The sequence below is a fragment of the Anarrhichthys ocellatus genome, unplaced genomic scaffold (assembly GCF_004355925.1).
Source record: "Anarrhichthys ocellatus isolate YVR2014 unplaced genomic scaffold, GSC_Weel_1.0 scaffold22, whole genome shotgun sequence".
Classification (NCBI taxonomy): domain Eukaryota; kingdom Metazoa; phylum Chordata; class Actinopteri; order Perciformes; family Anarhichadidae; genus Anarrhichthys; species Anarrhichthys ocellatus.
This window is the reverse complement of record NW_022280052.1, coordinates 1,987,198-2,002,785: the sequence shown is the minus strand read 5'-3', so window position 1 is coordinate 2,002,785 and position 15,588 is coordinate 1,987,198. Positions and strand designations below refer to the sequence as shown.

The 15,588-nt window shown below is 40.8% G+C and overlaps 1 protein-coding gene across 1 annotated transcript in view; it reads left to right on the top strand.

The window, feature by feature from the left end:
• The window catches only part of lurap1 (leucine rich adaptor protein 1), a 16,150-nt gene extending 3,941 nt beyond the window's left edge, over positions 1 to 12,209 (top strand). The window contains exon 2 of the mRNA XM_031859563.1: positions 5,925 to 12,209. Within this exon, the coding sequence (XP_031715423.1) occupies positions 5,925 to 6,812 (888 nt within the window). The 3' untranslated portion in view covers positions 6,813 to 12,209. The remainder of the gene's footprint in view (positions 1 to 5,924) is intronic.
• Positions 12,210 to 15,588: the final 3,379 nt, after the last annotated feature.

Genomic DNA, 15,588 nt, shown 5'->3' with positions numbered 1-15,588 from the left:
CACACACACACACACACACACACACACACACACACACACACACACACTAAAGGCCCTTTGTATACTAGCTGCTTTTTGTATTTTAGACATAATCAGCTATCAAAGGGAGACATACAGAGTGAATGCTGTGTTATTGCTCTTCTTCTTTCTCCATGTCTGTTTGTATCTCTCTGTAGCTTTTCCCCTTTGCTCTCTATCTCTGTATTCCACCTCTGGGCAGACAGATGACATTGCAAATTCAGGTTTTAGTGCAGAGCTGAGCTCTAGGGAATCAAAATCCAGTCTATTTAATGGCAGTCTTCTTTCTCTATCTAGCTGCTGGCTGTCTTCTCAAAGACATTGTCTAATTCAATTTCAACTTACCCTTGAACCGAAAGGACCTATCTTCCCTCATAGCAACTGGAGCATTTGGATTCCTCAATTGCACCACTGGAAAACCATAAAAATAACAATGTATCATTCTTACTTACATTAGAATATGTCGTGACTTATGTGTTGATATTCTTCATAAATAGATGGACAATACAGCTACTTCTTAAAGCTACTGTGCTGAAAGTATTTTGACTAGCTGCTGAAACCACCAGCGCTGAAGAAGTATGGGAAAAAGGAAATTGCTTTAGAATATTTTCCAGGCGGTATTTCAATCTGTAACACATGTATTTTTCATTTGGTCCGACTTGTACTTTGCATGTTGTGATCGACATCATATAGTCTGTCCCCCTCTTCGGTACTGTTTCTTAAAGACAATACTCAGGGAAGAAAAAACAGGTGAAACAATGCTTTGATCAGTCAAATGCAGAAACACAAGAGAAAATGAGACAAAAAACACAGATGAGTGGAGATTTTTTTATGGAGCATTCGGCAATGAACGCAGACAGATGGAGCAGTTGGAGGTTTACGGAGAGACAGGGCCGACCTTCTGTCTATTGAGACTGTAGGGACACTGCAAGGACGCTGTGTGTCTGCAGAGTTAGATTGGGAAGGTGAAACATCAGACAGTGACACCAGGGGACATGAGAGAGAGAGAGAGAGGGGTGTTTATTTTGCTGGTGTACGCGAGAACGAGTGTGTGTTCGTGCTGTCCCTGCTGGCAGTGATTCAGCAGTCTGTTAGGTATCCGTGTGACTTTGGGAAGCTGTTTTCGCTGTCATGCGAGAGTCTGCGTCATCGATCAGGCCTCAGCTGTGCATACGTTATCACGGTGCACTGTGTCACAGACTGAATATCTGTCTTTAGACACTCAATCTCTCAATACATGATTAAAATGAACTGTACTGTACACATTCCCCTAAAAGAAAGGATCATCTAATTAGATTCACCTTGCTGCTTAATTTTGCATATTGATGAGGGAAAATCGGTCTACCATAATATCTTAAATATACTTTTAAGGAAAATTCTGTTTTATTACAAGTTGGACTTCATTTTTAATGCCATTTTTGTCACTCATTAACAGATTCATCCTAAACAAAGAGTAATGCTGAATATTGTTTGAAGTGCAAAGATTAGATTAGATTGGAACGCGTTATTAATCCCTAACGGGGAAACTCATTTGCTGCAAAATCAACTCGTACAGACAACGAACAATATAGACATTCAAAGCACACAACAACCACACAGTACAACAAATAAATATGACCATAAAGAGCCATTTAACAATAACAACTGAGAGATGGTACGTCTAAAAACCAGATCTAGAAATGCTCATTGTAAAGTCAGTCACCTGACTGCTGCTGGAACAAAAGACCTTCTGAGTCATTCAGTAGAACACGGAGGCATCCTGAATAGCTCACTGAATGAGCTTCTGAGTCTGTTAAAACCACAGTGTAATGGATGGCCTTCAAAATACAGAACCATTGTTAATTTGGCCATTGGCCTTTCCCCAGACTCACCTGAGGTCACTGTAGAATTGAGAACAATCCCTGAGACAGCCTTTTTGATCATTTTTGTCCAGGTAGACATTAAGATATTTGTATAACTGGACAATTTCCATCTGCTGACCCTTTATTATCACTGGAGAGTCCTCCTCCTTTCTTCTGAAGTTAATAATAAACTCTTCGGTCTTCCCAACATTTCATTTTAAAACATTTAACATTGAACCTCTCTTTTACAGGACAGTTCATTGCCTTGGTTAAGTAGACCAACTAGGGCAGTGTCATCTGCAAATGCAGGAAAATGAGCTTTCCAGAATCCTACGGATCAGCCGGGGCCTGCTTGGCCTCATGCCCGAGCAGGAAAACTGAAATCTGTTTGGCCGTGTACTGATGGCATTAAAGTGATTAATGTGTGTTTCAGTCCTCGAGGCTAAAACATGCCTAACCCACTCCCTGCTCTCATCCTGAATGGTGTTACATGAACATAACATTTTGGCCCCAGTTTGACTTCATCGTCTAATTAGAGGTCGTAATCAATCTCAGAAGTACGACAAGATAAAAGAATTTCCTGCTGAAAAAGCAGCATAATTCAAAACGTAAGACTCATCAAACTGGATGGATTCCACTGTTGTTACACAATGTAATACCGTTTTTGTATTTTACAATGTTAATGTCTGTATTGATGACCCACGGGTTTAAAAAGCATTTCAGTTATGCATTTTAGACAATGAAAAGAACATTTTGAAAACTGCTCATCACAATTTCGTTATACCCACGGTGAAATCATGATGCTTGTTCTGTCTGAACAACAGAGAATGACACACTGAATTATGAGGGCCACCGTGGACTTATCTATATTCTAGACAGACAGCCCAGCAGCAGAGTGAGCACAGACTGGTTGAGCGCTCAGGACGTTAGCGTTGTGCCACCTCAGCGCTGACCGGCATGGAGCTACTTTTACTGCCACCCTCGGTAGGCACTCAGTGCTGAAAAGAAAACCTCAAACCTCAAACCCAAACCCCACCCCAAATGTCTGACTGTGGCCAGGGACGCCACACACACACACACACACACACACACACAGAGAGAAAGCTCTGGTTGTTGATATCCTTCGTCTGGCACTCCTCCCTGCAATGTGTGCTTTTATTTGTATTTCCAAGTACAGAAAAGGTACAAGATAGAGATATTCATAGGAGCTGTGTCTGCCAGTTGTAATTTAGCCAACAGTTTGCGTTTGGCATCAGCAGATCTACACTACATTGATCACACAGCTCATTTATTTACATTCTGCTTCATCTTAGCTGCTCCAGGTGTATTTTCTGTGTCCTCCTTTATAGATTTGGAGACAAGAATCTTTTTACACACGTTAACTTTACATTCGTTTGACCTAATCCCTAATAAGCAGCTAAGAGCAGAGAGCTACAGTGAGATGGCAGTAAGTGCTAGCATGAGGTGTTGAGGTGCAGCCTGCAAAAAAAGTGTTGTTTTTTAGCCTTGTGGAGACCAAAAGCTGGTCTCCACAAGCTTAACCATCCATGTATTTTGGGATTAAGACTCGTTTTTAGTTCAAATTAAAGTCATGCTTTGGTGAAAGTTTGGGTAATGGTTGGGGTTCGGCATGTACTGGTTATGGTTTAGGTTTGGTGAGTCAATGTCCTCACACGTCACATAAACAACCCATTTAAAGGTTTCACGTCCATCAGACTAAGTAACAGTGTTTGTTCTAATGATGTATGCCCATATTACATAGCCATGGTGACATAGTGGGCTGTCATATTCAACCCATATCAAACATATAAGGATGCAGTATCTGAACTGATGGTTACCAACCTTAGGCTTGTTACTCCTTAAAATTAAGCAGCTTTTGTGACTCCTCAAAGGTCATTGCCTAAATTTGGACCAAAGATGCATTTTTCCTTTTCTGATTGTATAATTTGAATGATTCTTAGAAGAAGAAGAAGAAGAAGAAGAAGAAGAAGAAGAAGAAGAAGAAGAAGAAGAAGAAGAAGAAGAAGATGAAGTGGTGAACATATTCATTATTTCACAAAAAAAGACACAACAGATTTTCTTATCACCATGTGACCTCTTAGTTGTATCTAGGGACCCCCCAGGGGCCCCCAGTCCTCAGTTTGAGAACCACTGATCTAAATCACCCATCTACAGTGGGTCTGATACTGAGAAGGGTGAGGGTAAGAGACGACTACATGTGCTAGTTTTACCCTACTCAGCCAGAAGCCACTGAACGGTGAATGGTTTAAACAAAGCTCAGCCACCTCCTACACACAGAGATGATATATGAGACGTATTATTTTCTGTACATACACAGTTTTCCTTGTTGATGGAAGAATCTCGGGCTCTTAAACACACTTACAGGGAGTTGGGATTTTGTTCTCAGGATCATGACAGAAAAAAACAGACTAAATCTATGACGCATGACGATGGAGGCATATCCATTGATGCAAACATTATGCAGGACCAAGAGTTAAATAGCGTTGGCAGGTTGAAAGAATCAGTACGTTTCTCTCCAGAGGTGGAGATTAAACGTCTTCAAGGCACTTCTACCTAACACTGACAGAACTGCTACAAGAGCATGTTTTTGGCCAGTTATATGCACATTTTACTGTAAAATGATGCTTTACAGCTTGTGTATGGACTTGCAATGTTTGTCTATTTTGTCTTACTGTAATTGTTATGACTGGGGCCACTGCTATATACAGTATATTTCATATCGTTGCATTATAATGTGTATTTTGTATGGACTAGTTTAGTAAAACACAGTGGTGGAGTGTAACCAAGTACATTTACTCAAGTACTTTATTTTCAGACAGATTTTCTCTTGAGCATTCTTACAGTGTGGTGCTGGTACTTTTAGTTACGCAAAGAATCAAAATACTTAATTAATGCTAAAACATAATTTGGTCATAAACAACAGATGAAGTGAAATGTACAAACACTATACATTGTAAATGTAATGTTGTATGAAAGCTATCTGAAAGTATCCATATGTGAGACAAAAGACGCAAACGTGGTTTGGTAATAAACGCTGTTTATAAACTTAATTTTAAGTTATGACTCCAGAAAACCGAGCTACAGCCGCCTTGAGAAAGAAAGAAACAGAGACAATCTAAATGGCCAGAGTGAGAGACAGAAGAGAGTAATAAAAAAAAAGAATATTAGGTGGAGGATACCGAGATACTGAAAGACTAAAAGCTTAAGCTTTGAGAGAGACTGGTTATCTGCAGAGAGCGCTGGATAGCTTTGAATGTCGGTGCCATATATCACCTCTTGGCCCTGCACTTCACCGCAGACCTCTGCTAATGTATTCTGGGGAGGAATTTTCCATGACCGCAGCCGTCTTATTCCTCTTATTCATCGTTTAGCTTTTTCAAACTCACACACACACACACACACACACACACACACACACACACACACACACACACACATTAGAAGACACCAATGGCTGTTATTTCTGATTCATCATTACTTTATTTATTATACAGGGTGACATCATAACTAAATACATGTATTAGTAGTTTTGCACCATATACAGGGCATGTAGACCTCTTTTTCATGATTTTATTTTAATGGGTCATACTTTTCCACTGTATCACACATCTCTCAACAACTTCTCCTGAAGAGTCAGTGTTGGTCACGTGTCCCTTTTAAACAGTTTAATACAAGACTTCTGCCCTTTGTATCTCTTTCTGTTTTCTTTTATTTCCATCTCTACGTTTATTCGCTCTCCTTTTACCTTATTTGTTTCTACAGTGGTTGCTGCGTACCCACCAGCTTCTGGTATACTGTACCTCCAATTATGGCAATCTGCAATGGTTTAATAGCATTATAATGGTGTTTGCGCTTGCCTGTGGAGCCAAGGCTGAATGCTTATATAAACATCTGCAGAGTCGTGATGGTTCCCCAGGTTTATAGTTTGTCTGGTTCTCATATATAACATTCTTTTTTCTATTAAAAACTATCAAATCATGAACTTAATTAAAATAGTCATAAACTTTGTCACATAATCCATATCTCCTTTTTATTTCTCCGCAGGTTCAATTGCGCTCGGTGGACGTGAAGATCTTGCAGCAGCTGCTGGCGGTCCATGAAGGCATCGAGGCGGTGAAATGGCTGCTGGAGGAACGCAGCACGATGACAAGCCGCTGCAGCAGCCTAACCAGCAGCCAGTACAGCCTGGGCGAGGGCCCGGACACCTCCTGGAGAGGCTCCTGGAGCAGCCTGCAAGACCCCAACGACAAGCTGGATAACATCTCCATCGGCAGCTACCTGGACACCCTGGCGGATGACATGGATGAGTACTGCCCCTCCAGCTCGGAGTCTGTCATCTGCTCCACCACGCCGCTGGTCTCAGAGGCTACTGCTGTGGGCCGGACAGGGGGAGGCCCTGGGGCCACGGTCACAGCAGCTGGGGTAGGAGCTGGGGTAGGGGTGAGGCCTGGTTCTGGGGCTGGGAGTGGGATTCGGGCTGGGCCTAATGAAAATGGAACTGGGGTTGGTAATGGGATGAAGGGGAAAGGGGGGACTGGGGTTACAGCTGTCACAGGGGAGGCTGGGATGGGAAATGGGAAACCAGCTGTTCCTTACAGCTCTCTCCAAGCCAAGTCTGAGGGCCCCAAGCAAGACTCTCCGATCTGGACGAAGGCTTCAGAGACGGTTAGAGGAAGCCTTGTTATTAAGGACAAAACCCAGGCCCAAGTTGTTAAGGCTAATGGTGTCCAGGAGAAACCGATCACACAAACAGGCAGCCCAACCCGCCTCGGCATCAACGAGAAACTGGGAACCGGCCAGAGCCCCAAACTCAAACCTTACAAAAACGGAAAGATTGACTTGGATACTTGCAAAATGAATGGCAAAATGCATCTAGAGTACGACGCACACTGGCGGTGGGTGCAGTCGCAAGAAGATGTGACGTTTTTGTAAGACGGATAATAACAGAGGAGACTCTGTTGAACACTCCCTCTGTAACATCAAAGACCAGATCACCGATGGATGGAAAAAGAAGAAGAGTGAACTGCTGTTGTGAAACGCACATCGTAAGGCTTTCCTTGTTGTAGGACACTGGGTTTGACTGACAAAGAATAACTGTTTTTGTCTTGTTGTTTCCTCCTGTGACGGCACTAACTTTATATTAAACATTGATGTCAGTATTAAGGTGGATGCACATTTCAGGAGTTTGACCATATTTAGCCAAACTGGGTTGCCTCACTCAAACTTAGGAAAATCGATTCATAAATCCTGTGTCATCGTTTTTTCTCAGGGTCTTTCTTTCTGTTCCCGGATTTCTTTTCTTTTCTAAAGCACAGTAAGACGTTCTCTCGAGAGCTGAAACATGATTTCAGATTGCTTGACATGATACATCAACCGTTGTAAATTATAAGATTTGAATTATGATTTGACCTACTCATCCAGAAAATAATACCCGTAAGATACAAAACGTCAACCCACACCCAATCTATAATTCAAACCAAGGGACACAACAAAGCATATTGCTCTGGGATATCCTTAATTATTTTATACGTGCTGCAGTGGAGCTTTAACTCCATTGCTAACAGCACTAATAGAGCTGGTTGTACTGCATTTAGGTTAGTTAAAGACCCAAGTATTCCCCTATCAACCCATTATGTTTGAGTCAAACATTGAATTTATGGTATAAACTCTTTGTCTTAGACAATATAGCTGAACTCTTGATGGTTATAGACAGTATTACTAGATAAAATATTAACAAAACATAAATTTAATACACCTTTTGCTAAAACGTGTAAATGTGTTTCTCCCCAAACTTGTAGCTGCCTGAATTAAAAGTAGCGGATATTAAAATACAAGATAGAAAACTGAGGTTTGTAAATGTTTCCCTCATTGATAAAATATGTACCCGCTGTTAGCATTTGTATCTTCGTGGAGCTAAATACCTTCAGTGCTTAACCAACCATCTGCAATATTGTATATTCACTGAATCGCAATACAGCTACTCTGTGCATCAGGTACTAGTCGTGAGTGGTTGTAGGCAAATACTGAACATGGCTGAATATTGTTTTTTCTTCTTTTAACCGTTATGGTAACCTGTGTACGTTTTTCTAAGCAGATGTTGTGCCTGATTGGTGTAAACCCTAATATGCCTGTACTTTTTCCTCCTGAGATGATTGCACTGCTGTTATGATAATCTCGGTTATTATTTTTGCCTCCTCCTGGCCTGCTTGCATCGTGTATACATGGCTAGACCGACCAGTCTGTGTGAGTGTTGGCTGGTAAATACATTGGCTGGGTGGATATTGCATGCCCTGTGCTGACAGCTTTACTGGTTAAATTATGAGAAATGTGTGGAAGACCTAAAACAATCAGAGAAGAAAAGCAATACTTCTTGAAGCCTTTCTTGTGGCTTACGTAAGAATCCTCTTCTCAGCAAATCTAATATTAATGTCTGATCTTCAGGAGTTTCCAAGACTACTGACAGGGAGAGGATGTGTGTGTGTGTGTGTGTGTGTGTGTGTGTGTGTGTGTGTGTGTGTGAGAGAAAGAGACGTATATACCGACTGCCTGTCTGATCGCAGCATGGCATGTCAGGTTTGTATAAGAATAGAAGAGTCCCAAAGGTTTTAAAGCGTTTTCCGCCCCATCATCACAGTGTTACGACATCTCCCACCAGTCTGCAGTTAGTCATGTTAAGAGGGGTAGAGCGACACACTTGAAAAACGGAGGGGAGCATATTACATAATCGTTACATAACTTTTACTGCTACAGTAACCGATACCTTGTCAAAAAAGAAAACTCGTAAAAGGTCTGGCTTACCCTCTCTCCTACCTTATGTGACCTTCTGTAAAAGCTGATATTAAATTAAAGACGTTGTATGCACATCCGTACCCCTCTCTAGTCATTATGGTTCAAGATCTAAAATGTCTCACTTGAACTCTTTCCTTTTAGTGCCGCGAATTGTTTGAAACTTTTCAATACAGTGAAGATTATATACCAAAAAAGATTGCCGTTTTCGATACGTTTAGTACGGACACATTACAGTCAGTACCAAAAACGTTAAATGTTTGATACCCAACACAGCTCTCTGCATCCTAAAAGTCCTGGGTATAGTTTTTCAGACATTTCATGCACTGTAAAAAGATATTTATTTAAACTTGTTTTGTACCACCCACTTGACTAAGCCCCACGCCCTGTAGTTTATGTTTGCATACATGCAGTTAATAATTGTAATGTGGCTAAAGCTGCATGTTGCAGGCAAAGTCACCAGATGATGATCCATGCGCAAAAGAAGACAATAATAAAGAATAAAGGATCAGGATTGTTCTTGTATTGTTCTGTAAAGCTGGTTACTATAAGGAAAACAAATAAGTGGATGTGCTCGTCGTGAACAGGGCTTTTTAACATAGTTACTCCTCAACATAGCCTAATGATATGCAAACTCTTTGAAGTGTAGGCCTACTGTATACTAAGCTAGTTCGCCGGACATGCTAACGATGGATTAAATATACACTTTTATCCAGCCTTTACACTTCTACATGTGGAGAAATCCAAGTCTTGGAAGGTCTGTCATGCCTAGTTTGGAGAGGGGTTAATCAAACTCAATTGTTGCCCTGATCTGGCTCTTTAACTGCTTACATTCATATATGTTGTTATAACATTTTGACTTTAAGTCAAATAAAGCCAGTCCATCTTCGATCAATCCACTTTCTGCCACAACTAACTGTAACAAAATCTTTATAGGCAGCTACAGTAAGATGTTAAACTCAGCGTGTCCATTTGTTTGAGCCAATGAAGTGTTTCCTCTCTCCTCCTCCTCCTCCTCCTGCCTTTCTTTTCATTCTACTTTCCACCACACTGGTCTGATGGAAATGTTCAGTCTGTGCCAACCCACACATCATGCACACACAATGCCCTCTCGCTTTGAGACAGCACCATGAAGCCGGCACCACAGAAACAGCAACTGTAGGCTGAAAACAGGAAAGGAAAACTGCTTAAACTGGACCCTGAACTCTTGATCAAGTTGGCACATTTTAAAAATTGTATTCTTTCACGCTGAATCTTTTTTTAATACCAAAAGAAGAGTGTCAATCTATTGCTGGTGCCTATTTCAACCATGGTAAATCATCCAGCCACAGATATGAAGTCATTTGAAACCTCCTTCCCTTTTTAACATATGTGTTGGCTGTAAAGCAACACTGCCTGCCAAAAAGACCGTCTGCTCTGCTAGTTTGTGGTTTTCTTTCCAAATTTGCAGAGCCATATGAAAAAAAAAAAAAAATGTAATGCCAGGAACAAACCTGTAAAACACATTACATCAAGCTATAGTGTGTCTCTCTGAAGCTATATATACACTGCAGCCCGACATGCATGTGTTGTCAGTGGGCATATCCAGCTTAAAATCAAAATATGTTTTAAATCGCTCACTGGCAGAGATTTAATGAGTGCTGACAGTCTAGGTGCCAGAATAAATCGCTTGTGGCCAGATTGTTTCTGAAAGAGGGATAATAGCTGCTGTGTGTGCACATGGATAAGAATGGAAGTGTTACTTAACTGGCACGCTGGTGGAAAATACCTTTAAGTTCAGTTTCCAGTATTCTTTAGAGGGTATGAAGAGGTAAACACAACCCTGGACTCCTTCCGCCCTATTCTTTTATGATGGTCCAGGATTCATCAGATGCCCAGTGCGTGGTGTGTTTGCCTTGGCTTCAGGTGCCAGGCACCCTCTGGCTATTCTGGGCAGCAAGACAAACAGCACGATTACATAGACAAGTGGATATCCACAAGGTTGCCATGACTATGAGAGCGAGCAGGCTTCAGCTCCAGTGGCAACATGAAACAATGTTCACTGCGGTGCTAGTGGCGCTATAGCAGCGCTAACGGCAGGTGAGATGAAAGAGATGAGACGACTGGTGATGCAATGCGGGTCTGAATAATAACAATGATGGTTATCGGTGATTTGTGATGAAACCCGACTACATTTAGCAGGTACCTCTGTCTAAAGAGGAACCCTTTAAAAAGGGTTGTAAGTTTTAACTTGTGATCTTTTTAATGATTCATTTACTAATGTCTTATAGATCAATAGTAAGCCATAAATATGAACAAACGTTGGGTTTCCAGGTAGAGAAACATCCCTTATTTCTAGACTTTTAAGCTGCAGACATGATAGATTTTAAAAAGTCAGACACTCATGAGCATTTGATTCATGATTCCCAACATCTAATTGCATTATGACCAAATGCAAATACAATGCATAAATGCATTCAATTGCAGTATTTTACCAATAAGCCAACATTTATCCTGTTATAACTGATCTATAGAACATTGGTAAATGATTTGTTTAACAAGAACAATGCCATTATACCAATGCATTAGATATACAGGCGTACTGAGGGAATAGGAATTCATCTGCCCAAAACATGTGTTTTCTAATGTAATAATACAGAAAAAAGAGGGCGGTATTAACAGTGTTGAGACTCCTCGAGAGGCAGAAATCACAAGCATTCCAAGATAAAAATTCAGCAAGTTAGGGCAAGTTTTTCATTTTCATTGCAGCACAACAATATGCACATGCGGTATATCACTACAAAGTAACTCTGCTTCCTTCTTCTCACATTCCCCACTGCTCTGTTCTGCATTAGCACACAGCTCTGCCACTCTTTATATTAGCCACCTGTAATGCTGCCAAGAGCCATTTTCCTGCAAGTTTTGGACTTTTTTGAGAAGCTACAGTAAAAGACAGACTTGCTGTGTCTCCCTGGAGGCAGAATAGAGGGATAAATAGTGAGCTGAGCGGCGATGCATACAGCATGCAGCAAAAAGGAAGCTTCCACTCCCGGGCCTCCTGCTGTTTTCATCCTTCCTCTTATACATGCACAAACACGCACAAGCACAATTTATCCCAGGACTGACGTGGGTCTCTTGGTACCTAACAGCTCCTCAAAGAGGCACCATCAAGCATTTCCTTTCCTTGAATCTTATTTATCCCTGTGTGTGTGTTTTGTTCACATCCCAAGCTGCTCAAAGAAATGGAAGTGAATTGAAATAAACCCCACTGAGTGCACACTGGGCTCTGAACCGGGTCCAAAACTTTACTTAGGCCACACAAAGCTTAGAGGATTGAAAGACGAAAGCCAGAGAGACCGACTGCAGTTCGCTGAATCTTACTTGAGTGAGTGGAACATCTTTTATTTTCATGGTGCATTTTAAATATCTTGTGCAGAGAATTTCTTTTTTTTGTGAAGTGGAAATGTTAAACAAATAACTGACTATGTTTATTAACGTGGATAATTATATTATGCAGTATGTAAATGATGAGCTTATCCAATGATTAAAGATATTTTAAATGTTTTGCTTGTGTTTTTATTCCCTTATACAAACTGTATCAATTATTTCCCCTTCAAAAAAGAAACTCAAAACCTCCCTACCTTCTCTTGATCAGCAGCTGTTTTGCTCTGCTGATCTCGTAATGTAAACTTCTCTGAGTGCTTTCAGTGAGCCATGCTAGATTTATAATCAATACTTGGCCCAGCCCTCCCACAAAGGTTTATCAATGCAGATACATTAGTACTCAAAGCACTCAATGGTCATTTCCCAAAACAACGACAGTATAGTGTGCTGTCTGATAGCATCGCCGGGGAGTTGAATTGAATGGATTTTGAACAATATAAAATATATATGTCTATACGGTACAATTTTAGCCAGGAGATCACCTGATATTCAAAACGTTCCACTCTCAAGCTTTCAGCTTCACTAAAAATACATCATCAGGAGCAGTTTGGTGTGAGGAAACCATTGCAAATTAAAAAAAGACCATAGAGCAACACATGTAAGCATCACATATACTTGCAGGCTACATTAACACATACAAACATTCAAAGTTGTCACTATCACGTAAATGATTAAGTTCCTCAGAAGCTTTTAGGCCACTGTTTAAGAAAGGTTCATATCTACTCATCGAAATGCTTCCTTAAAAAGAAAAGTGATCCAGTATTTACTTTAATAAATTACTTTATTGTTTGAATTAAATCTCTTAGGTGATCTAGTTGTGTTAGTTGTTTGACTGTGCTTGACAAATAATGATTATATTATAGAAAGAAAGAAACCCTTTTTATTGTCATATACACAAAATTTATATATAGGGATGGGTGGGCTGCCAATGACAGGCGCTCCACTGCCGGGGGTTCAGTGTATTGCTCAGGGACACTTCGACACGTGGCACATCCCAGTCGAGGATTGACCCGTTGACCCTGCAGTTGCCAGACAACCCTCTTAAGCCAGTGAGCCACGGTCACCCCCGTATATAGCTCAAATTATACGAGAGTGGGATCAATCTTGCCATGGCAAGAAAGCAAGTATCAAACACATGATAATTATGATAAATATATAATTGTTGGTTACAGTATCCATCTCGAGCATTGACACGTGCAATGAGTCCTCGTACCCCCTGACATGCTGACATCTTCATAGGGTCACAGATCAAAAGGGTTTATCCCCACTATGATATTTGATTGCAAAGTGCTTCTCGAATCAGCTGACTTCATCCCATGTGTGTGTGTTCAGTGTGTGTTCATGTATAAACCCAGTTTTATTCATGCAAGTGGTGGTGTTGGTGGCAAAAGGATCAGTGTGATGATGCCCTCTGGGTGGGTGAAAGCCAGGAAACCCAACTGTCAAGGCTGAAATGTGGATTAGTGAGGGGTACAAAGTGTGGTTGTCTTCGTTTATCAACTTTCAGCTGAACGTTAGTTTCCCCCATCCACTTTCCACAGTCTTCGCCACGACCTCTGTCAGCAGATTATATTGTGTCTGTCATCTCGGTGCAACCGTTTGAATAATGAATGGAGACACTTACAAACTGGATGAAAGCTTTGACATGTGTTGCTCTGAACACTGATGCAGGCTACATGAGTGAAATGGGAAACATCCTTCCACTCTGATTGATTGACAGGTGATGCAGTGCAGAAACACTACAGGCATCTTCTTTTAGCACCAATAATGCTGAAAAACATATATACATTTTAATTCAATTGACAAATGCAAGACAATTTCTACATAACCACTTGTCTCATAAGTAATACAGTCCGTGCAATGTTTCCCTCCGTCTCTAGAGAAACTAAAGCAGTGCTGACAGTGTGCAGCTCTGTTGAGAAGATGAACTGCTGTGCTTCAATGCTGGTGTGAGTGTCAGCCATTGATTTTCACTGTCCAGGAGACAGTGGTTTTGTCCGGTAATGCACAGCTCTGCTAATTGAAGCAGGCTAAGTGTTTGTGGCTGTTGTTAGAGGCCTGTGTCAGCAGACCTTCATTTTACAACCAACAACCACAAGGAGCCATGAGACCCGCTGATGCTCAGCACGATTGTAGAGCAGCACATGTTAACTTGCAGTTTATCGACTGATTATGCAAACACAGCGGCTTCGACCTGCATTCTATTCTGACTGACTGGGTATTTTTATTTCCACTTGAGTGTGTTTTTTTCCACAGTGGGTGGTAAGTGTATGAAGTGATGTAAACAATGTTGGCAGGCTGTAAAAGCACAGTTAAACAGTGGGAAGGTTTCCTGCTTACAAGACAGGCTGGAGGACACAGCAGAGGCACAGGACACTGAAGGATGATGGAGAAACATGGACAAAGGAATCATTTGACATGTTGGGAATTCGCTTTCTTGCTGAGAATTAGATGTGAAGATTGATACCACTCTCATATCTTTACAGTAAGTACGAGCGGTACACCCAGCAATTAAATGGTTCTATCAGGTGACTCTCCCTAAAACTGTGTGTATTTTCTTCAAGCTAATTGTTTCCCCCTGCTACCAGTCTTTATGCTTAGCTATAGCTATGTGCTGGTTCCTTACAAATATGAGTCCTAATTATCATCTCATCTAAGTCTCATAGAGAATAAGCATACGGTATTTCAAGAAATGTCAAACTACGTACAAAATAATGTTGGAAAATTAGAATAGAGGTACAACAGATTATATCTAACTGCTCTTGGAAACATTACTTTACATTTTAAAATAAATTTCTAGAAAAGTAAAAGAATGTGAAAGATGTTTCTTGTTGCTGTAAAATCATAATCAATATTCAGTGAGTAGTAATGGTATAAATTACACCACAACACGGCAAAGATGCATGTAAACTCTTGATGTACACACACCATGAACACATGAACACTTTGTGCAGATCCAGTGAAAACATATCTGCTTCTTCAGACCTCCGTGGTTCTGTCAGCCATCGAATCAGGTTAAGGATAATGGTTATAATGAGCCACAGACTGCACCCACACAGTACCACTAATCTCCTCCAGTACCCCTCGATGTCGTGGCGGAAACCATTCAAAATAGTTAGTCTTCCAAAATTGGAAGGGAAAACACCACAGGCCCCTCCTCCCCTCAGCCTCAGTGTGGTGTGAGAAGAAACCTCAGATCAGGACCTATTTATCTTCCGGTGTTGTCTTTTGACTGAACGTCAGCACAGACGGGACAAATATAGAATTTCAGGAAAAAAAAAATGTATAGGTGAGAATGAAACTGATTCATAGAAAAAAGAACAGAAGATTTTGTAATACAAAACACAAAAAGCAGAGTAGTGTAACATTTTTATTTTATTGGGAGAAGATGAGCTGTTTTCATTTCATGGTTTTCATTTCATGGTTAAGTATTGAGAGGATAAAGAAGCCTTGCCAAAAAAGGGAGCGTATGAGCTCACTAAGTTGAACTTTATTAAAT